The sequence below is a fragment of the Rattus norvegicus genome, chromosome 2 (genome assembly GCF_036323735.1).
Source record: "Rattus norvegicus strain BN/NHsdMcwi chromosome 2, GRCr8, whole genome shotgun sequence".
NCBI lineage: Eukaryota > Metazoa > Chordata > Mammalia > Rodentia > Muridae > Rattus > Rattus norvegicus.
Window position 1 is genome coordinate 114286029 of NC_086020.1, and position 25235 is coordinate 114311263.

The 25235-nt window shown below is 43.2% G+C and overlaps 1 protein-coding gene across 1 annotated transcript in view; it reads right to left on the reverse strand.

Moving 5' to 3' along the window:
- Prkci (protein kinase C, iota) overlaps positions 1 to 24756 on the reverse strand; it is a 60387-nt gene extending 35631 nt beyond the window's left edge. Inside the window, exon 1 of the mRNA NM_032059.1 lies at positions 24515 to 24756. Coding sequence (NP_114448.1) covers positions 24515 to 24615 — 101 coding nt within the window. The 5' untranslated portion in view covers positions 24616 to 24756. The remainder of the gene's footprint in view (positions 1 to 24514) is intronic.
- Between the last annotated feature and the right edge of the window lie 479 nt (positions 24757 to 25235).

Below are 25235 nucleotides of genomic sequence, written 5' to 3' on the forward strand. Positions count from 1 at the left end.
CTCCTCTAGATTGCTTTTATTGGGGTGTTTGACCACAGCAACTGGGAAGAAAACTAGAACATCGGGGTGTACAGGCTCCTCACGAACTGTCCCAGGCCTACTTCTTCAGTGGCAGACAAACATGTGCTTGTATTTTACCCTCTGTCCCAACTGGAACACAATGAAACTTGGGGAAAGTGAAGGCAGAGACTGGGTTCTTTCATTATACTCCTAGAGGTCAATGCAGTTCCTAGCACAGAATGATACTTTACTGTCAAAACACAGCTCTCACAGCAAAATAGGTAAGAGATGCTTATTCTGGAGCTAAATATGAGTGCCATGCCCAGGGTCAGAGATTCAAGTTACCCCAAATTCCATGTTCCAACATGGGAACATTTTTGTCAAGTTCTCATAGTAAAAGAAGAAAGAAAATCTTCAATGTAATGCACGTTTCAAATACAGCAGAGGACCATCAAAGAAGGAGTTTATAACAAAATGGGGAAACCCCTTCTCTCGGCCTCAGATGCCAGCTGAGGACATTCTTAGCCTCCCGGATGATCAAAGTTAGTTAGTGGTCATCAAGTTAATATGTTCCAAAATGTTTTGCTTGCTAGACACAGGATGTGAGGTCAGACAAAGAAATGGACAAGGAATTGTTGTATAGGGAGCTAAAAAGAGCCCAAGATAAAGTGTTATTAGGCTCAATGCTCCAACCTCTCCACCATTGGAGGCTTCATCAGTTAACAGAGGCTTGCAGAAGGCGAGGTGGAAGGTACTGTTCTTTCCAGGAACTCTCTCTCACACAATAGGTAAGTGTTCACGGTGAAAGGAAGGAAATGGCAACAAAAAGGAACCATGAAAACAGACTTGGGTAGTCGAGATACAGAACACAAAGGGCCTTTTTTATTAAGAAAAAAGTTAGAGGCCTGCTGTTGCCTCCAAGGAACCACAGAGAGCCACGTGTCATCTGCCAAAAGAAGCTATAGCTCGGTCTTCAGGAGCACAGAGGGGAAGCAGAGAGCCGAGGAGACACAGGAACGGGATGGCCACTCTGTGGACTCCATGACCGTCTCTCACCACGACCTTCCTAACAATACGCTTGCTTCTTGGCACTCCAGGTAGTAGTCTAAACACTCTTGTCCTTTTCTTTTTACTCACAAAACACTATTTTTATTAAAATATTTTAAATATATTTTGATCATGTTTCCCCTCCCCCACGTCCGTCCCACCTAATTTCATGTTCTTTCCGTTTCCCATCCATGCCCCCCTCAAACAACATGAAAAAACGAAACCAGTAAGACAAAACACCAAAACCAAGCTGCACACAGATAATCATGGAGTCCATCTTATTCCTCCAGCTATCGTAAGCATGGGGCCGGCCTGGAGTGTGGTTGGTCTGCTGATAATCCACTGGAGAAACTAATTTCCCTTTCCCAGTTGTCAGCTGCAAACAGCTTCTCAGTTACGGCTGGGACTGTGCATCCACTCCCCATCTCAGTGTTGAGATTTTTGTCTAGTGTAACCCTGGGGTGCAGGTCTTAGGCATGCTACCACAGTCTCAGTATCTGTGTGGCTGTGTCTGAAAAAAAGAATGTCCTTGGATTCATCCACCACCTCTGGAAGGGGTCTGATAAAGACATTTTGGAAGGGTACGCTCCAAAGCCTCCTCTTCTCTGCATTTTGACACAAAACCATCTCAGTGATATTGTTATGGTATTCTCCTCCTCCTCCTCCTCCTCCTCCCCTTCCTCCTCCTCCTCCTCCTCCTCCCTTCCTCCCCGTACCACCTCTGAAATTTAGTTCAGATTCTGTATTTACTCTTTATCTCCATATGCATGTCTCCTGTGGTTATAACTATGATATTTAAGACTCTAGATCTTGAGGGGTGGTTATGGTGCACACTTTTAACTCTGGCACTCGGGAGGAGGCAGATGGATCCCTGTGAGTTTGAGGCCATCCTGGTCTACAGAGTGAATTTGAGGATAGCCTGAGTTACACAGAGAAACCCTGTCTCAGAAGAGATGGATGGATGGATGGATGGATGGATGGATGGATGGATGGATGGATGGATAGATCTGGATCTCATTCTAACTTCTTTTTTTCAACTTGATCATACCACCAAATACAAATAATCTACTATAGACTCTAGTCTACTCACAACCTCACAGACCTAAGGTCTTGATTACACAAGTCTACTCCTGACAGTCCCTCAAATTAAGGCTCAGTTTACGCAGAAAGAGAGAAGTACCACCAACATCACATTCCATTCAGTTTGCCACACACAGTGTCTTCTAATTCTAAACCTCTTTTTTATTCTATTAATTAATTAGTATATCAATAACACATCTACAAGTTATAAACAACTAAAAGCTAAATTTCTTAGACATGTAAATACATTCATATTACTATTAACACAACAGGGGCTCAAGATTGTTGTACTATAGAAATGCAGAAAGAAGTTTCTATAGAAAGTCATTTTCCATCAAATACAATTTTGACAAGGAAATCTTTTTATTATTATTATAAACATTCATAGAATTGCTTCATTTTTTTATAATAGGGTCTCAAAATGTAGCTCTGCCTGCCTGGAACTTACTATGTAAAACAGGCTGGCTTAGAGATGTGCCTGCTTGCCTCCTGGGTGCTTGGTGTGTCCCACTATATCCTATGTCCAGCTTTATAGGACAATGTGTCACAAGTATTTAAGCAGTCATATCTTATTCAAACTTTATAATTGTCTATGTAAACATTATATCTCACCTGACAGAATTTAAAAGGCAAACCACAGGGCCATAACAGTGTTCTTGACAATAGCAAAGAATTCAAATCTAAAGGATCCTGAGAGTCTGTGCTGGCCCGCTGTCTCCTCAGCCACCAGCAGATGCCCCCACAGCAATGGAGGACGGAGGATTTGAGCGCTGCTGGTGCTTCCATCCAACCATCTCCTGTTATCAGCCCCTTCAAAGATCTGACTCCTTGACTGCAGACACGCAGACCAACCCCCATTCTTGGAGCAGCCTTATGGAATATGAAGGCCCTAGATCCAACTCAGAAGACCTCTCCAGGGCCAACTCATCCTGGAAAGGTCCTGGAGAATGCTGGGATTTCAGTTCAGGGCAGCTTGATTTTTTTTCTACCCATGCCTGCTCTGACTTGACTGTATGTCCCCTCCAAAATTCATAGTGGAACTTAATCTCCAATGTGGTGGTTGTAAGAAGAGAGAACGTGCTAGGTGTGGTGTTGAATGCTTTTCATCCCACTCAGAACTCTGTGAGTTCAATACTAGCCTAATCTATATAGTAAGTTCCAAGCAAGCCAGAGCTACATAGTGAGACCTAGTCAAAATGAAAAGAACAGAAAAGGAAGAGAAGGGGTTGGGGATTTAGCTCAGTGGTAGAGCGCTTGCCCAGGAAGCGCAAGGCCCTGGGTTCAGTCCCCAGCTCCGAAAAAAAAAGTACCAAAAAAAAAAAAAAAAGAAAGAAAAAGAAAAAAAAAGAAAAGGAAGAGAAGTGCCTTCAGGAAAAGTGATTAGGATACAGTTTGATTAAGTTTTGTTCAGTCCTCATGAATTAGTTAGTGCCTTTAAAAGGCTGGAGGCAACTACTGTGGGCCCTGTTGTGCCCTCTGTGCCTACCACTAATGTGAGGACATCACCTTCACTGGAAAAAAGAGAAAAACAGTGCTATCCTGGACAGAGAAATAAGAGCTTTAACTAGACAGCAAATCTGTTTGTGCCATACCTTCCGGCTTCTGAACTGAGACATTACTGTCCTGTGTAGGTTATGCTTTCTGTAGCACAGACAGACTCTCAAAGCCTCCTTCCTTCACCCTTCTCCAGAACTGCCCATCATAGGAGCACTCCTCATCCATGCTCATACCCTGAGCTATGTCTTTCCACAGCAGATGCCAGGCAATGTTCAGTTCTCTCTGACTTAATAAACTCTACACACGCGATACTCACAAACAACAAGAATGAGTTTATTACGTCTCTCTGTCTGGAGATAGAAGTCCAAGGTGAAAGCACCTTAGCTTTATTGTCTGGTCAGCTCCAACTTCTGTTTCAAAGACTTGCAGTTTCTCGTTGTGTGACAGGCCTAACCGCGTCACTTCACACAGGTATTAATCCCATTCACGAGAGCCAATGCAACTTCCAATAGATCCCTCACCTTCTAAGGCCTTTTGTGTCAATTTCAACAATAAATTCTAGGGGGGTGTGGAAACAAATATTCAGACCACTATAGTATATAAAAGATTTATATTTATATTTTTCAACAAAAAGTGTAATTGACACAGCTCTGTTTTTAAGAGCCTGGCTAGTGAACAATTCTGGGTTTAAACCTTAGTTTTGGGCATGAAGAGATGGCTCAGTGGTTAGGAACACTTGTTGCTCTTCCAGAGGACTCAGGTTGGTTTCCCAGGACTCAAAACTGCCGGTAAGTAATTCTAGGCAATCTGATGCCTCTGGTCTCTTCATGGGCACAGATAAACTCATTAGGCATGTACACATACATAAATAATCAAATAAATATTAGGGCTCAGAGAGCGGTCAGCAGTGAGCACTTGCTGCTCTTGCAAAGGACTTGGGTTCAGTTCTCAGCAACCACGTGATCATCTCTAACTCTAGTTCCAGGTGAATCTGATGTCTTCTTTGACCTCCAGGCATTCACACAGTACATATACATACACACACACACACACATACATACATACACACACACAGGCAAATATACTTTTACACATATAAAATAATCTAAGTGTTTTAAATAAATCTTTTAAAAAATAATTTAGTCCATTTAAATACATGATGCTAATCTTTATGCTTAAGGTAAAATAAATCACACACACACACACACACACACACACACACACACACACACACACACACACACAGTTTCTAGTGTCTTCTCTAACTAAACATACTATCCAGGAGGACAGGCATCTTGTCCTATATTACCAACACCCAAAGCAATGTCTGCCTGCAGCAGATCCCCAGTGAATGTATGCTGAGCAAACAGGCCTCCATAGTGACCGAATAGAACACAGTAAGTAGTCACTGTAAGCAGGTAAGACCCTGACATGCAAACCCAGGATACTATGTTTAAGTCTAAACTCTATTATTTTCCATATTGCTGTGTGACCTGAAGTGAGTTATCTGCCTTCCTTGTGCCTTGTCTCATCCATAAAATGGGATAATACCTCAGATGCTGTTATAGATTTAATAGATTAAATTAATGAATATTTTTCATTGTTTATTGTGCTGGGCTTTGAACCCAGGGTCTCAAACATGTTGAACAAGCACTCTGTCACTCAGGTATAAATTTCGACCTATAATTAATATGTTAGTAGTTAAAATAGTACTAAGATATAATACACTATGTATGTATTTAATTTTAATTACAGATTCATACAGTACTTTAAACAGAGGTGAAATGTCATTAGAAAAAGTGCCGCATCTTCAGAAAGGTAAAACAGGAATGCACCTACTTAAGTTAGTAGAATGCAAACGTATTTATTCCCCACTTTCTCCTTCAGAGCCCACCTGTGTGACAGAAATAGGAGACAATAATTAGCAAGGTTGCAGTAAACTAAAAAGCATCAGCATTAGACCCGAGTATGAGACAGGTCTGATGACTCATGGCAGCCGGAACTCATTTAACCCAGATTTAGACCAGGCCAACCCATCCAGGTAAGAAGAATCAGAGAGGCTTCACTGACACAGAAGTACTCCTTCCTCTCAGTAAGTCCAACACACTCAGAACTCAGAACACAATTGTTCAATATACTTTAAAAATCATGTTAAAAAAACCCAAGCTGGCTTGAATTCCTGACCCACCTGCCTTAGCCTGCAGTGAAAGGTTACAGGTGGGGATAACCACAGTCTTACATACTTTCTGTGTAATATTTAAAAAGCCTAAGTACGCATTTCCTTAAGAGACTAAATGAAGGCTGTGGTTTATCAACTATCATTCCTTAAGTTCCGGGAACTAAAACATTTAAGGAATGTTTGTGTAAACACTGCTCCGCTTGGGAAAGCACCATGTTTACAACACTCCACAATTACCAGATCACGATTACAATAACCAAGCTAAAAATAAGCCAAGGATGAAGACACTGCATACAGAAGGTGGAAAACAAATTATACACACGCGATTTGTCTGTCTCTACTCTGTCATTAGCATAAATTATTTTATTGTTGGCCAACAGATCAGTGTTTTACTGCAAAGAATCCCTAAATGGCAAATTTAGGCATAGTTTGACTTAATTTTTAAAGGAAAATAGGGGGGGACATCGTTAACTGTGTTAGTGGGCATCAGAAGACTAACTGGTCAGGAGCTCGACAAACTATTTTGTAAACTCTACAGTCTGAAGCTTTCCTGGGGGCTGATTTTAAAGAAAATGTAAGAAGAAGCAACATGGAGTTCTGCAACCTAAACATAAACTTTTCTTCTGAAATAGAAGTTACTTAGAAAATGTTTTATTTGAACTTATCAATAATAATTGGCCTCACAGGATTGCCCACAGAGGTAAAACCATTGGATAAAAGGGTCAGAGGTAGGGAAGAGTCACATAATCTCAAGTTAGTAATTATTTTAAGTCATTGATGCCTTCTAAGTAAGACAACAGAGTAGGGCTGGGGAGATGGCTCAGATAAAGACCCAAGTTCAAATCTCCAGAAAGCAGGCTTCCTAAAGCAGGTTATGGTAACCTATATCAAGACTGGAAATGGGAGAAACCTTGGAAGCTGGCAGGATCCAGGAGTACACAGGAGTGATAAAGAGACTCTGTCTCTCTAAGTGTGGCAATGCACCACTTTAATCCCAGCACTTGGGACAGAGGAAGATGGATCTCTTGTCAGTTCAAGACCAGCATGGGGGCACCTGTCACCAATGAAGTTGAAATTTAATACTAACACCCAATGCTGTCCAAAGGAGCATTGTAGCATATACCCACTTATATGCAACCGCACACAGATTAAAAAATAGTAAGAGTCTGGCAGAAAAGCTCAGGAGTTAAAAGTACTTGCTGCTCTTGCAGAAGACCCAGAGCCGCTCTTTAGCACCCATATGGTGGAGGCTCATGGCCAACCAAAATTCCAGCTCCAGGACATCTAATGATGCCCTTTTCTGACCTCTGTAGGCAGAAGGCACGCATGTGGTGTGCTTCCATAATACATGCAGGCAAAATATACATACAAAGTAAAATTAAATAAATCTTTAAAGCAAACAAACAAAACAGACAAACTAAAAGCTGCCTTCGTAGGACGTGACTAAGAAGAATCAGTAGGAAAAAAGACTGTTCAACAGTAGAAAAGGCTCTTCAAACATTCAAATAGTGACAGAATAGCAGAAAGGTATGGAAGTTAGTGCCACCCTTAACAGGAAGCGAGGAAACAGAAGCCCCATTCAGAAAACACTGGCTGTTTGCCCACAGGCTTCACTCACAAGCCTCAAATGCACTTGCAGGTTTTGGTGAAACAGGTAAGACTATGGCAGACAGGTTGGCTGTGGAAAGAAATCCCACTTCTCACTCTAGAGTTTGCGTGATTTAGAGGGCAGAGGCAAGATGCTACATTAAGAGGGAATTTGCTGATTGAAGCTCAGTTACCATGGTGATCTAGACCAGAGAACTGGGAACAACCACAGTCAGAAAGCCTGGGTTTAACCTGTTACAACTCAGGACTCATTAGTGGAAAGCGAGTGTGTGTAACTGTCCCGATTCAGATAAGTAGACTTCAGAGCAAAGTTAAAGATAAACAAGGCCACTACATATTAATAAAAGGACTACCTCATCAAAAGGATAAAACAAGGTTGGTGTGTAGTTGAGTTGGTAGTGTTTAATTAACACGCACTAAACCTTGAGTGGAGAGCTGGCTCTGCCCTAAGAGCATTTGCTGCTCTTTCAGAGGAGCAGATTTCAGTTCTCAACAGCCATACCAGGTGACTCACAGATCTAGAGGATCTGACACTACCCTGTTCTAGCCTCCCTTGGGACAACAGGCACACATGTGGTGTGTGTGTACATACAAAGGAGGCAAAATACTCATACACATAAAACTTAAAAACATACTTTTCAAAGCCCTAGATGTAGTACCCATACCACACAAACCAAGGCAAGGTGGGTGAGGTAGAGACAGGAAGGTCAGAGTCAAGGTCACCTTCAGCTTCAGCAGGTTTCCAGATCACCCTGGGATACCTGAAACTGGGTTTAGATGGATGCATGGATGGCTGTATGGGTGGCTGGCTGTATGGGTGGCTGGCTGTATGGATGGATGGCTGTATGGGTGGATGGCTGTATGGGTGGCTGGCTGTATGGGTGGCTGGCTGTATGGGTGGCTGGCTGTATGGGTGGCTGGCTGTATGGGTGGCTGGCTGTATGGGTGGCTGGCTGTATGGATGGATGGCTGTATGGGTGGATGGCTGTATGGGTGGCTGGCTGTATGGGTGGCTGGCTGTATGGATGGATGGCTGTATGGGTGGATGGCTGTATGGGTGGCTGGCTGTATGGGTGGCTGGCTGTATGGGTGGCTGGCTGTATGGGTGGCTAGCTGTATGGGTGGCTGGCTGTATGGGTGGCTGGCTGTATGGGTGGCTGGCTGTATGGATGGATGGCTGTACGGGTGGATGGCTGTATGGGTGGATGGCTGTATGGGTGGATGGCTGTATGGGTGGATGGCTGTATGGGTGGATGGCTGTATGGATGGATGGACAGGTGTAAAAATTGTAGCCACATATGCACTAAATACCAGAGTTCCCAACTTTATAAATAATACTGTTGGGTGTGAAAGGTCCCAGAAGTCTTGATATAATAATAGACTTCATTACTCCAATGGCATCTTTAGAGAGCTCATCCAAATTAAAAATCACCAATACACTTCAATTAAACTAGACTGCAAAACAAATGGCCTTCACAGATGTATAGACTAACCCATCAAACAGAAAACATTCTCAGAAATGGACTACGACCTAGACCACCAGCAAGTGTTTGGGTTTTTTTTTTTTTTTTTTCATATCATAGTGAAATAAAGTAGAAATCAGTAGCAAGAGAAACTACAAAAAGTACTCAATTATTTGAAAACTGAACAATATACTCTTGTATGACCAGTGAGATACTGAGGAAATCTAGGTGATGTTAAAAATTACTAGAATCAAATAAAAATAAAAGCAATGATTTACCAGAACATCCAGGAAAGACATAAGAAAGTCTATAGCTATGAATACTTACATTAAAAATTAGAACTATCTGCTAGACAATGGTGGTGCACACCTTTGATCCGAGCACTCAGGAGGCAAAGGCAGGCAGATCTCTGTGAGTTCAAGGCCAGCCAGATCTACTGTTCCAGGACAGTCAGAGCTACAGAAAGAACTGTCTCAACAAAAACCAAACCAAGGGGTTGGGGATTTGGCTCAGTGGTAGAGCGCTTGCCTAGCAAGCGCAAGGCCCTGGGTTCGGTCCCCAGCTCCGAAAAAAAGAATAGGAAAAAAAAAAAAAAACCAAACCAAACAAACAAATGAAAAATCAGAGCAATCAGAAAAAATAAATAAGACTGACAACAAATCAACCAAGTCTCAAATTAATAAAACTGAGATAAAACAGGGCAATGTTAAAAAAAAAAAAAAAACAGCTTTCCTAGAAATCTAGATAAAGGATGGAAAACCTACAAGAAATGGATAACTAGGCACACATGACCTATCAAAATTAAATCAAGGAGATACAAACAGATTAAGCAACCAGACTGAAGCAGTAATAAACATTCTCCAGCAAAGAAAAGCTCAGGAGTGGGTGGACTCCCTGCTCAGTTCTATCAAACCTCGGAGCCGGCTCCCTCCATGCTCTCAGAACCTGCTCACATCTGGAAACATTTGGCCCGCTACCATACTCACTCACGCTAGGAGGCTGGTCGTGTAGTACCACCCTGACAAGTGCGCCACAGTGCAACAGTGAAGACTGTAAACCACTTTCCTTGATGAACACACATAAGAATTCCCAACAAAACAGCTGTATACTAAATCTAAGGACACATTAAGATCAGATGCTGTGAATCTGGTTTAATCCCAAGGATGCAATGTTGGTTCAGCACACCCAAACTATTAACTAATACAACACATAAGTCACACGATCACTTCAATAGATGCGGAAAAAGGCCCTCAACAAAGTTCAACACACCTTGATGATACAAGGCCTGAGGAAACTAGGAGTAAAAGAAACGAATCCTAACATAATAAGCCTGTAAATGGGGTCTGTGAAGATGGCTCAGTGGTGTCTGCTCGCAAGTAAGAGGACCTGAAATTTAGTACCCAGCCCCACGTTAACAAAACAAAACAAAAGCCTGCTAATGACAGTAAACACCTGTCACTCAACCATCATGGAGAAGAGGACCAAGTACCGACAGGAAGTCCACGGGTCTGCTGCTCTACCACTCTACCAAAATGACATGCTTCTAGGTTAAGTAAGACCCTGTCTCAAAAATGAGGTGGCGAGCAATCAAGAAAGCTACTTGACCTCATCCGAACCATATACATATGCATAGGTGAACATACTCTCACATATACACATTTACACACATACACACTCACACACACACACACACACACGAATAAGAAACGAATGAATGAAAGGGGGCTGTGTATTACAAATCACCCAATATTATACTAAATGGGGAAAAACTGAGAGCATTTCCGCTAAAATTAAGAACAACATATATGCTCTTATTTCTATTCAGTAGTATTCGATCTTTAAGCTAGAGCTGTAATGATAACTTTAATATAAATGCATGCAATAAGTTAATACAGCGGCTGTTTTTCTTTATCCTAGCTAGTTCCCCAATAACGGCACTGATTTATTTTCAATGACCAATATTTATTTTCAAATTAAAAGCCCAATAACTAGGTATTATGATTCTATTATAATCTTCTAATCTAATCTGGCTACCTCCCAGCCAAAATCTTCAGGATACTGGCATTTTTGTATTGGTCTGTTCCTTTGAGCTTCAGGTGTGTTCTGCCTTGATGTCTCCCTGGACCCCTTCTTCATGGTGACATCCCTCTTCCTCTCTTTCTCTCCCACCTCCCTTGGCTAGCAGAAGTCCTGCCCTATTCTCTTTATTGCATAGTTATTGGCTTTTTTAGCTTTTATTGACAAGGCAGAGAATGATGAGAATTGTTTACACAAAGTAGAGACAGGGGATTCTTGATATGAGCATTACAATGGTGTGTCCAGACTGCAGCAAGGCATGAGGGCAGAGAAATCAGCATTTGAGAATGCAATGCTAAACTTTACACAGTGCACAATAACATTATACCTACATAGAAGCCATAACAGAAAAAAGTGACCCAACCAGGAGTCAAAATCCTATCAATTATAGCATTTCCACAACAAAATAGCAGAAATTTAACTACAAACCACAAAATCAGCTGTTTTTCTACATATCAGAAATAAATCAGGAGGGGGATCCCATTCTCAGTATCTTCTAAGTGAGTAAACAAATAAATAATCCTAATAGTAATTTTAGGCAAGGACGTGAAAGCCTTCTACAGTCAACACTGAAGGTGGCCTGAGAAGATGGGAAGCCTCCCATCCTCACAGACCTGCAGAATTAATAACTGGAAATGACTGCATCACCAAGAATAATCTCCAGATCCAACAGAATTCCATCAACTTCCAGTTACACTTCTTCACACAACTAGAATCCACAGTCCTGAAATCCATGCTTGCTCAGCAAGTAAAGGGGCGTGCTGCAAAGCCTAAGTCTAAAGAATTACACGACAGGGAGAACTAACTCCTGAGAGCAGTCCTCCACCTGCACACACCCACAACAGCATGTGTGCCCCGCTCCCACACACACACCAAGAATTGATAGGCAGGGATACATGAAATAAAACCCTTCTCCTTAACAACGGAAACAATCACCAGAGTAGAGACGCAACCCACAGAATGGAAAACAACAGCCTTTGCTGACAACACATCGGACAGGACAGGAGATTAATATCTAGAATATATGAGGATAAACAAGAATTAAACTTCAAAAAAACCAGCCCATCAAGAAAAGGGCTAATGGGGGCTGGAGAGATGGCTCAGAGGTTAAGAGCACTGTCTGCTCTACCAGAGGTCCTGAGTTCAATTCCCAGCAACCACATGGTGGCTCACAACCATCTATAATCAGGTCTGGTGCCCTCTTCTGGCCTGCAGGCATACATGCAGGCAGAAAAGCTGTATGATGTATGCATAATAAATAAATGTTTAAAAAAAAGAAAAGAAAAGGGCTAATGATCTGAACAAAGTTCTCAGAAGAAATCAAGATGACCAGTAAGCACATAGAAAATGCACAGCATGCTTAGCCATCAAGGAAAATGCAAATTAAAGCTGCTTTGAGATCCCAGTCACCCTAGTCAGCAATGCCACCATCAAGAAACAAGCAACAGGGCTAGAGAGATAGCTCAGTGATTATGAGCACTTATTGAGCTTACAGAGTTCCTGGGATCCCATCAAAGTACCCACATGGTGGCTCGCAACTAACCTAACTAACTAACTAACTAACTAACTCATCTTCCAGTTATCTGACCTCTTCTGACCTCTATGGGCCCATACAGGCAAGACACTCACACACATAAAATAAAAATAAATAATTTACATATTTATATATAAATAATAAATATGCCACACCCAGAACTTGGGAGGTGGAGCCAGGCAGTGTCAAGGTTAACCTGGTCGACAGAACCCTGTCTCAAAAACAACAATGATTTAATTAAAAAAAAAAATCATGATTCAGTAGGCTTCATTCCAGGGGTGCAGGGATGGTTCAATATACAGAAATCCATCAATGCGTTTCACTATATAAACAAACTCAAAGAAAAAAAACACATGATCATTTCATTAGATGCTGAGAAAGCATTTGACAAAATTCAACACCCCTTCATGGTAAAAGTCTTGGAAAGATCAGGAATTCAAGGCCCATACATAAACATAGTAAAAGCCTTATACAGCAAACCAGTAGTCAACATCAAACTAAATGGAGAGAAACGAGAAGCAATCCCACTAAAATCAGGGACTAGACAAGGCTGCCCACTCTCTCCCTACTTATTCAATATAGTTCTTGAAGTTCTAGCCAGAGCAATCAGACAACAAAAGGAGATCAAAGGGATAAAGATTGGAAAGGAAGATCAAAATATCACTATTTGCAGACGATATGATTGTATACCTAAGTGACCCCAAAAATTCTACCAGAGAACTCCTAAACTTGATGAACTTCAACAAAGTGGCTGGGTATAAAATTAACGCATACAAATTAGTAGCCTTCCTCTACTCAAAGGATAAACAGGTAAGAAAGAAATTAGGGAAATGACACCCTTCACAATAGTTACAAATAATATAAAATACCTTAGTGTGACTCTAACCAAACAAGTGAAAGATCTTCAAGTCTCTGAAGAAATCGAAAAAGATCTCAGAAGATGGAAAGATCTCCCAAGCTCATGATTGGCAGGACCAATATAGTAAAAATGGCCATCTTGCCCAAAGCAATCTACAGATCCAATGCAATCCCCATCAAAATTACAACTCAACTCTTCACAGGGTTAAAAAGAGCAATCTGCAAATTCATTTGGAATAACAAAAAATCCGGATATCGGGGCTGGGGATTTAGCTCAGTGGTAGAGCGCTTACCTAGGAAGCGCAAGGCCCTGGGTTCAGTCCCCAGCTCCGAAAAAAAGAACCAAAAAAAAAAAATCCGGATATCGAAAACTATTCTTAACGATAAAAGAACTTCTGGGTAAATCACCATCCGTGACCTCAAGTTGTATTACAGAGCAATAGTGATAAAAGCTGTATGGTGTTGGTACACAGACAGGCAGGTAGATCAATGGAATAGAATTGAAGACCCAAAAAGGAACCCACATAACTATAGTCACTTGATCTTTGACACAGGAGCTAAAATCATCCAATGGAAAAGAGACAGCATTTTCAACAAATGGTGGTCAGCATGTAGAAGAATGCAGATCGATCCATTCTTATCACTTTGTACAAAGCTCAAGTCCAAGTAGATCAAGGATCTCCACATAAAACCAGACACACTGAAACTAATAGAAGAAAAAGTGGGGAAGAGCCTCAAACATATGGCACTGGGGAAAATTACCTGAACAAAACACCAATGACTTATGCTCTAAGATCAAGAATTGACAAATGGGACCTCATAAAATTGCAAAGTTTCTGTAAGGCAAAGGACACTGTCATTAGGACAAAATGGCAACCAACAGACTGGGGAAATATCTTTACCAATCCTACATCTGATAGAGGGCTAATATACAAAGAACTCAAGAAGTTAGACTCCAGAGAGCCAAATAACCCTATTGAAAAATTAGGTACAGAGCTAACCCTGGAATTCTCAACTGAGGAATACTGAATGGCTGAGAAGCACCTAAAGAAATGTTCAACATCCTTAGTCATCAGGGAAATGTAAATCAAAACATCCCTGAGATTCTACCTCATACCAGTCAGAATAGCTAAGATCAAAAAACTCATGTGACAGGACATGCTGACAAGGATGTGGAGAAAGAGGAACACTTCTCCATTGTTGGTGGGAGTGCACGCTGGTATAACCACTCTGGAAATTAGTCTGAAAGTTCCTTGGATAATTGGACATAGTACTACCTGAGGACACAGCTACACCATTCCTGGGCATATACCCAAAATGTGTTCCACCGTACATGCTCCACTATGCTCTCAGCAGCCTTATTTATAATAGTCAGAAGCTGGAAACAACCCAGATGTCCTTCAACAGAGGAATGAATACAGAAAATGTGGTACATCTACACAGTGGAATATTTATTACTCAGCTATTAAAAACAATGACTTCATGAAATTTATAGGCAAATGGATGGAACTAGAAAATATCCTGAGTGAGGTAATCCACTCACAGAAGAACACACATTAGCCCAAAAGCTCAGAATACCCAAGATACAATTCACAGACCATATGAAGCTCAAGAAGGAAGACCAAAGTGTGGATGCTTCAGTCCTTCTTAGAAGGGGGAACAAAATACTCACAGGAGGAAATATGGAGACAAAGTGTGGAGCAGGGACTGAAGGAAAGGCCATCCAGAGACTGCCCCACTTGGGGATCCATCCTATATACAGTCACCAAACCCAGACACTATTGTGGATGCCAAGAAGTGTTTGTTGACAGGAACCTGATATAGTGGTCTCCTGAGTGGTAGAGCTTGGCAAATACAGAGGCAGATGCTCCCAGTTAAACCACTGGACTGAGAACGAGGTCCCCAATGGAGGAGTTAGAGAAAGGACTGAAGGAGCTGAAGGGATTTGCAACTCCATAAGAAGAACAACAATATCAACCAACCAGAACCCCTCAGAGCTCCCAGGGACTAAACCATAATCCCATGAGTACACAGGGATGAACCTATGGCTCCATCTGCATAGATAGCAGAGGATGACATTGTCGGGCATCGATGATGGGAGGAGAGGTTTTTGATCCTGTCAAGGCTCGATGCCCAGTGTAGGGGAATGTCATGATGGGGAGGTGGGAGGGAGTGGATGGGTAGGTGGGGGAGCACCCTCATAGAAACAGGGAGATAACAGATTTCTGGAGGGGAAACCAGGAAAGGTGATAACATTTGAAATGTAAATAAAAATATCCAATTAAAATAAAGAAAAAGAAAAGCAACAACTGCTGTCAGAGTGTGGGGGAAAATGAAGCCTTGTATACTACTGGTAAGACCGTCAGGTGGTGTGCTTCAACAGGCATCAATGTGTATGTTCCTCAAAAACTCAAGAGGAAAGTAGGGTCTGATCTAGCTCTATCACACCTGAGCACATACCTACAGGTCTAGATCAGCACACCACAGAAACAGCAGCACACACATGTTCACTAGCATACTACTTGTAAAGGTTTTGAACCAGAAGAAGAAAGGCAGAGAGAGGGGGAAGCAGCCAAACGTCCACTCTCTTTGTCACTGTTCTACTGCTTTCAAAAGACACCATGGCCAAGGCAACTCTTATGAGGAAAAGGACTTAATAGGGGCTGGCTTACAGGTTCAGAGGTTTAGTGCATTATCAGCATGGTGAGCAACATGGAGGCAGGCAGGCAGACATGGTATAGAAGGAGCTAAGAATTCTCTAACTGGATCCACAGGTAGCAGGAAAAGAGACACTAGGCCTGGCTTGTGCTTTTGAAACCCCAAAGCCTACCTCCAGTGACACACTTCCTCCAATAAGGCCACCTGTAGTGATGGGTTTGGGCTACACGACTCTGTGTGAGCAACCACCCTAGACCTTCCCCTGGTGCTACCCAAGGCCCAATTGGGTAAGTGGCCACTTACCTGAATTCTTACATGGCTCATTGGCTCTCTCTCCTGCAGCTCTAAACCTCACCGGTCACACCACATGATGGCAATCCTCTTTTTTCTCTCCAGTTGTGTCCTAGCCCGTGCAACTCTAAGAGTCCCACCCCATGCCCAGCCATTGGCCACTGGCATCTTTATTGATCAATCAAAAGCCAATTTTGGACAAGGACCTTCAGGGTTTGGACACACGGATTCCCGATTGAATCAAAGCATTAGAACCAATATCCAACACACACTTCCTAATCCTTCTCCGGTAGTGCCACTCCCTAATGGCAGTGTATTTTTTAAGCCTGTGGTGGTTTGAATAGATAAGGCTCCCATAGAGTCATGTAATTGAGTGCTTGGCCCATAGGGAGTGGCACTATTAGAAGGTGTGGTCTTGTTAGAGGACCTGTACAACTGTGGAGGCGAGCTTTGAGGTTATATATGGTTCAGCTATACCCAGTGGGGCTCACAGTCCCCTTGTGCTGCCTGCTGATCGAGATGTAGAACTCTCAGCTCCTCTAGCACCATGTCTGCCTGCACGTTTCCATGCTTCCCACCATGATGATGAAAATGCACTAAACCTCTGAAACTAAGTCAGCTCCAATTAAATGTTTTCCTTTATAAGAGTTGCCTTGGTCATGATGTCTCAGAAGTTGGTACCAGGAGCTGGAGAACTGTGTGACAGGCCTGACCGTGCCTTTTTTTTTTTTTTTTTTTTCTTTTTTTCGGAGCTGGGGACCGAACCCAGGGCCTTGCGCTTGCTAGGCAAGCGCTCTACCACTGAGCTAAATCCCCAAGCCCCCCCCCTTTTTTTTAAATAAAGATTTACTTATTTTATATATGTGAGTACACTCTCAATGTCTTCAGACACACCAGAAGAGGGCATAAGATCCCTTTACAGACGGTTGTGAGCCACCATGTGGTTGCTGGGATTTGAACTCAGGACCTCAGGAAGAGTAGTCTGTGCTTTTAACCTCTAAGTCATTTCTCCAGCCCCCTGACCATGCTTTTGTTAGGAGGAATACGTACTTTGGATTAGGAACGTGGCACTCCCTAAAGACAGTGCATTTGAGCCTATAGAGGCCACTTCTATTCCAACCACCACATCCAGTAACAGGCGAATGGATAAAGAAAGCATGGGACATGCACATAATGGAACTTTACTCAGCCATAAAGAAAAAGGAAGTCATAACATCTGCAGGGAATAGACAGAACTAGAAATCACTACACTGAGGGAAAGAAGTCAGACTCTGACAAGTACCTCATAGTTTCTCCCATACGAAGAATTTACTTTCTAACCTATATAGTCTGTGGGGTGGGGTGTGTCATATTAGTCGAGATCGATGAGAAGCAAGGCAGTGACTTTCGGAGGGGAACCAGCCGGAAGGAGAAGAAGAATGGCAGAGGGTAGGAGGGACACCAATGAGGAAGATCAAAGGCAGCATTTGTATGAAATTGCCATAACAGAGCCACTCTGTTAAATCTTAATTTTAAAAATTAAGCAAAGGAGTCTGGAGCGAAGGCTCAGTGGGTAAAAGCACCAGCTGCTCTTCCAGAGGACCAGGATTCAGTTCCCAGCACCCACATGACCATCTGTAACTCCAGTTCTGGGGCATCCAACAGACTCTGGCTCCCACAGGCACCAGACATGAACATGGTACAAATACTTACATGTAGGCATACATCTTACACAGAAAATAAAGATAAACCCATCTTAAAAAGAAATAAAAATTAAGTAAAAACTCACAAAGCAATTTCCATTTCCATAAAACAGAGAATGAACATAAAAGCACATAAAAGGGAAAGGAGTTCTCAACATCATGCTCAACTCTGTGTCAGTGCCTTCCAAACTTCAATCTTGTCTCTGACATGGACATCACAATCACCTCCCTGAGCACTGCTGTGACTATTAAAAGCAGTGAGTACAGCGGCCTTGCAATCCTTCAAAGGTGTAGGTAACATGATGTGTTTAAAGTAGCTGGTGAAAGTTCTCAGTAGCAATCATAGTTCATTAGGATAAGGGCATTACTATAACCCAACACAGTCTACAAAACCCCAGCAAGACTGTCAGTCAGAGACGTCATTATCCTATAAACTCCAGGAAGGTTAACCAAGAAGTGGTTAATAAATGACAATTCAGTTTAAGCATACAAAAACTGATAGCAGGCCAGGCCGAGTGGTGCACCTCTCTAACTCCAGCACTCAGGAGGCAGATGTAGGTAGGCAGATCTCTGTGAGTTTGAGGCCAGCACTAAGACCCTGTCTTTAAAACTACAGAACAGAACAGAAAGCTGGTGACATAAAGCCAGGCACAACAGCATGCCCTGCAGTTCCAGCTGCTTACGGAGGTGAGGGAAGAAAGCTACAGGCGGCTAGGAGGGCCAAGCAGTCAAGGCAACACAGCACAACTGTAACTGAAAGAAGAAAGGATACAGTAACTGTGAGAAAGTAAGTCTGAACAGCAATGCCCCCCACAGGATGGCTGCCAGAATGGTTAGTACACAGCAGGAGGCACCATTTTGAACATTTCTGGGAACACTGGACGGTGAGGCCTACCCAGAGGAAGCAGGTCACTGAGGAAGAGGATCTGTGGCACTTTATCTATGGCCACTCCCAGCCTTGCTCTCTGCTAGGATGCGAGCAGCTACCCTCAGTCTTCTGCCTCCATGATGTTTCACTCAAGTGTGGGGCCAAGAAACCATGAGCTGCACCCTCCGAGACCAGGAGCCTAAACAGTGTATCCCTAGAGCTGCTTTTGTTAGACATTTTGGCCACAGTGATACAAATAACAGGAAACAAAAGTTCCCATTTGTAAAAGCAAGAAATTCTTGGTGAAATGCACAATATCTAACCAAAACAAAAAACCCTGGGAACAGAAGATTAAATAAATGAGACTTCCCACAGTACATCAAAACTATACACTGTAATAATGAAATTGTGGCATGTACTAAACAGATCTCTCTCCAAACAATGGCACGGAATGGACAGTTATCTGTATACATTAAGAGAAATGCAGTGTGTAAAAGTTATTTCAAACAAATAGAGAAAGGAAGACCTCTTTTTAAAAATATTAGTAGAATTTTAAAACATAAGTTATATCAGAAAACTACTAATGACTATACCTCAAAATATAATATTGAGAAGATGATTATTTAAAACTCTGCACAGTACAGAACTGTAGGCTACTTGTGAATGAGAAACTTATTCACCTAAGGCAACAAACCAAGGAGCCACATATACAGAAAAAAGGGCAGATTTAATTACACAAATCTTAAAATCCTCAGGTAAACAGTAGACTGAGAAATGCCTGCCAATTTTAATAGACAAAATGTCAATGTTTCATCAACAAATTTAAAGGGGAAATAGCTAAGCTGGTGAAATGACTGCCTGGCATGCGTGAGATCCTGGGTTAGTGCACCAGCACAGCATAAAATCAAGGCCTGGTGGGTGGCTCTCTGATACCCAGTATGTTACATGTCAGTGTCAGCATTTGACATGGACCCTGTGTAAGAAAAGAAGGGGTAGAGGGAGGGAAGAGGGGAGAAAAGGGGGGAGGGAAAGAGGGAAGGAGAGAAAACACAGACGAAGAATGTGACCAAATACCTTATAACCCCAAGCACTCAGGCATCACAGCCAGGAGGATGGAGAGCCCAAGGCCAGCCTAGGTTATGAGTGAGTTCGAGGCCAGTTCACCACCCAGAGACCAGCAAGGAGGGGAGGGGTAGGGGGGAAGGGAAGGCCCTCTCCTTCTGCGGAGAGTTTCTAAGCGGCCCGCTGCCTTCCGCTGCTTCTTCAGCCCTTCAGTGTGCATGTGCGCATCTCAGGCCTCACCAGTTCCTCAGTGCCGACAAGTTGCTGATCTCAGCATTACAAATTCAAGATTTCTGAGGGTGCTTTTCTCTTTGGTCTGGCTATGGGCCAGCTATCCCTTGGAGCTGGCTGCCACTCTACCCGCCCACCCCCACCCCTTGAGGGTCTGTGGTCCATTCTGTCCTCTAAATGACTAACCAAGGATGAGCTTGAGAAGTCCTGGCCCTCCTGCTTCTTCCACCTGCGTACTGGGATTCCAGGCAGGCAGCACCACACTTGATTTAATGTGGTGTTTGGACTGAACCCAGGGCTTTGTGCACACCAGGCGAGACCTGCACCAGCGGAACTACACTCAACTCCAACAACAGAAAGCACACAACTGAACTAATTTTGCAATACTTTAAAAAACAAGACCTGACAGGACTTGTTCACTGTAAGGGGAAAAAATACAAACAGCTCTACATTCCAAATATGCAGAGTCAATCCTGGGCCATGGACATAGCTCAGCAGCAGAGCGGGATCCCTTGCACTGCCAAAAACCAATTATTGTTCACAGAAGGAATTCTCTGGGCTGCGATCACTGTTCAACAACAATGGCTTATAACTTGCTTTTTACCAGCTTTCTGCCAAATCCCTGTACACATGCGATGTAAAGATATGAGTGGTCCAGTCATTACCTGGTTAAATCCTATCCCGCAAGTACCTTTATACAAGGATTAGCACACAATGGCTACCTATCACCAACCAAAAAAACCTGTTTCTCTTCCTCCAACCCAAGAGCACTTTAAGGGCTGAAAAGGGCTACAGACTCATGAGTTCCCATGTTGGGGAAAAGAGGGTGCAGGCCACACTCAAACCAGAAACTAGAAAATCCTTCTACTTTTAAAACCAGAAAAAAGTCAAATTGCACACCTCTTATATCTAGGAGGGTATACACTTTCCGTAAAAACAAAACATATGGGGGTTGGGGATTTAGCTCAGTGGTAGAGCGCTTGCCTAGGAAGTGCAAGGCCCTGGGTTCGGTCCCCAGCTCCGAAAAAAAAAAAAGAACCAAAAAAAAAAAAAAAAAAAAAAAACATATTTAAAGGAGAGGATAATTGATTCACTGAGAATATTCGAAGATTCATCCTTCCCTGGGAAGAAATACAGTGAGGAGGAGGAAGGGTAAAGTTCAGAATAGTGTTCTTTCGAAAGAGCAAATGAAAAGAAACTTCTCTTTGTGGGGTTGTTTTTGTCGCTGAGATTAAAAACCTCATGTAGCCCAGGCTGGTTCCAAACTCACACTTCTGACCTAGCTATTTCCACCTCCTGAGTGGGGGGATTCCAGTGCCCCACGCACCAGGTTTATGCAGTGCTGGAGATGAAGCCTGGGTGCTCGCGCACTGTAAGCAAGCTCTCCTCCAGCTATGTCCCCAGGCTAACACACCTTTTCCAACTCAAGCCCTCTGTCATTTCAGTGTAAGGGAAAGGGAATCTGCTTAGGAATCATGTACGGGATTTGTTAGCCAACATATTTACTAGCTATCCTTGCTAGTGACTCACTGTAGTCCCATCAATGCTAATAAGCAGCTGGCTGTAAAATAACTACCAGTTTAGATTACTGTTAATAAACATATAATCTTAATGTCTAACTCAGAAAAAAGAAAATGGCACGGTTGAGAGTGCTGAGATGGTCCTCAGAGGAGGCTTGGAAAAAAAGGAGTATTAAGATGCTTTCATTGATCACTAAGGACATGGGGTTCTGTGTGCCTTTCTTTGGTAAAATTTCCTAGACTTCAAAAGATAATATTAGTTAAAGTGCCTTGAGAAATTTTTAGACAAAAAAAATCATATATCCATATTCTCATTTTCTTTATTTTAATAATCAGAGCGATAAATAACTAAAATCCATATGGAATACCTGCATTTCTAGAGTCCAACATACTAATTTCCTTCCAAAGAAATTTTGGAAATGATTTACATGGTATGCCTGTTTACACTTGTCAAACTAATAAAATATGGGAAAAATGAAAAAGCATTAATTCCTCAGTCTTTCACCAAGTCACTGGAGGCTAAGTACAGTAAGTAAAAAACTAAAAACAACCCCTGAAAAACCAAAATTTAAGACACACAGAATTCAGGAGACAGGAGGTACTATACACCTTAATGTTCATCTTTCAGTGGAAGCAATCGATAAATGCTATCTAAAGATGATCCCTCAAAAAACAGAAATGAGGGCTGGAGAGACGGCTCAGCGGTTAAGAGCACTGACTGCTCCTTCAGAGGTCCTGAGTTCAATTCCCAGCAACCACATGGTGACTCACAACCATGTATAAGGGGATCTGATGCCCTCCTCTGGTGTGTCTGAAGACAGCTACAGAAACATTAATGCAACTTTCTAGAGACTTATTTGTGTGTGTGCACGTGTGACGTGTGGGTGTGAAGTGGCCAGAAGAGGGTATTGCGTCCTGGAACTAGAGTTGCAGGAAGTTGTGAGCCACCTAACACAGGTTCTTCAAACACAATTTGGATACTTTGGAAGAGCAGCAAGTGCTCTTAATGGCAGAGCCATCTCTCCAGCTTCATAAACACAACCTTTAAAACAATAAATGCAACCTGCAGAAGAACCACACGTTAACCACTAACAGTAGAGCCTGTGGAGACCGGAGGGCGAGAAGCCACACTCTTACACCTGTACACAATATGCACTTTCTTACCATGTGCATGGATTTATACTGAACTCGTTTGTAGACCTGTCAACTAGACAGCTTCTTAAAAATCCACTGTATTTTCTCCTCTACACCTAAAAAGCCACAGGCTGTTAACTTTGCAAAATGGAACCTTCTCCAAACAATGTTCCTAAACCCGTGGATCTAGATCCCTTTGGGGGGGTCCAACAGGAGTAGCCTAAGAGCATCTGAAAACACAGATACTTACATTACAATTCATGACAGTAGCAAAATTACAGTTATAAGGTAGCAACAAAAATAACGTTGGGTCACCACAACATGAGGAACGGTATTAAACAGTTGCAGCATTGAGAACCACTGCTCTAAAATAAGTAAGTATCGCTCAAATTATCAGAAAGTTGTGTGTCTGTCCTTGGAAGTGGGGCTGTGGCTCTTTCAATCCTGCAAAGTTTGTTCATGGCTGACCATGAACCAAAATGGCTAAAGTAGCTATTATGGCAACTACCAACTGTAAAGAAAAAAAAATTCAAAGAAAAAAATTGTAATGCGTTTGTTTGCAGAGACTATTTTAAAGTCAAACCCTCTTTTTTTTCCTTTTTGTTTTGAGTAAAAAGAACATTGACTACTGCAAATTCTACAAAGTAGTCCCAAATCAGTCAATGTCTGAGGCTGGAAGATAACACGCAAACCGAGGTAAGGCCTTACATGTACACATTAAGACATGTGGAACTCCAGTTCTCTTGAAAGGAAAACAAGAAAGACATGTGAAGGTCTGCTATCTTCGCTGATCCCCTCAGGAATGTGAAAGCACGCACAGCTCTTTTAACCTTGCAGTACTCGGAGGCTCTTAAAAGCAATTTATGGGGCTGGGGATTTAGCTCAGTGGTAGAGCGCTTACCTAGGAAGCGCAAGGCCCTGGGTTCGGTCCCCAGCTCCGAAAAAAAGAACCAAAAAAAAAAAAAAAGCAATTTATTTCTGCCTAGACAAGTAGTGAGGTCTTCTGTTAATCCCCACTCTCCAGCCTTTATGCTAACACTAGTCTTTCACCTCAGCAGAGATCCTAAATTATCTCAAACCACAAACTGAATTCAAAGGAGAGGTAGAACTTTATGACAAGTCATACTAGAAAATGAGTTGGCTGTAACCTCAGAACTGGATTACTTTTGGCAGAGACATTAGTTTAAACGTTTGGTAATCAAGTGGGGTAAAGATCGTTTCTAGAATTTAAAGCCTTGGCTTCTCACCTTTCGATATCTCGCCCTAACTTCCAAAATGTGGGTCAGCACACTTGCCCTGTAATTCTGACCACTACTAAGGGGCCAGTGCACATCCTTTTAAAAAGTATCGAGTTTGGTACTAACTCTAACACATATATCAGCTCTCTGACCATAGTCCAGACTTGAACTCTCCCACGGCGAAGGATAGATATAAACCTGATTTATGAAACAGAGGCTTCAGGCCTGTCTGTAATGAAAGGAGCCAGCTAACGAAGCAGTCCAGGCTTGCGAACCCATAGTGGTGAGCGAACAGAGGCTTCCCTGGAAATCCACCCTGTCCCGAAACAGTAGCAAATTTCTCCGTCAGCTGATTTGTCCTCCCCTCCGGTTGCACCCACTCTCCTCTGCCGACTCCTGGGCGACCTACACTCATTCGTCCCGGGTGCCACCAACCGCGCCCTTCGCCGCCCCCACGATCGCTCAGGCCCCTGACCACCGACACTCACCCGCGGTAGTAGGCTTTCACCCGGACCTGGTGGGAATGGTCCCCGCCGCCGCCGCACGCGACCGTGTGAGACATGGTGCTGCTGTCCCTCTGGGTCGGCATCTCCTCACTCCCCCGCCTCTCCGCTGGAGGCTGAGGGGATCCGGGCAGCGCCGGGCGCCGCGAGGGTCTCGGCCTCCCGAGCCTGTCGGGAAGCCGTGGCCGCCCGCCTCCCGGACCAACACGCCTAACCCGCCAGAGCGAGCGAAGGGTCGCTTCGCCGCCACAGCCCGAGCCCCGGCGCTCCTCCCTCCGCTCTGCACAACACGCCTCCCGCCACGGCCCCTCCCACCACGTTCGCTCCTAGGGCTGCATTCCGCGGCAGGGCGGGCTCAGGAGCCTCCGAGTCCCGGCGCTCTCATCCTCATGGGGGCGGAAAGGCTAGCAGAGGGAACGAGATCCACTGGCCTACCATCAGTCGGTCTGAAATGGTGACATCCTTGGCTATTCATCCTAACAGTTATAAAACGCGCACTTTAAACGGAAAGTTTTCTGCAAAAAAGACCGACAGGGAACCCACGCTCAAAGTTGTTTCCCCTATTCTTCTATTTGGTCTCATCCCAGTCAACCCGCCACGCTTCCGGGATGTATTTGCTGCGCGGGATTCTGGGATTTGGAGTCCCGGTGGGATTCTGGGATTTGTTCCTTAGGTACAGGGTGCCGCGTTTTCTGTCTTGCGCTTC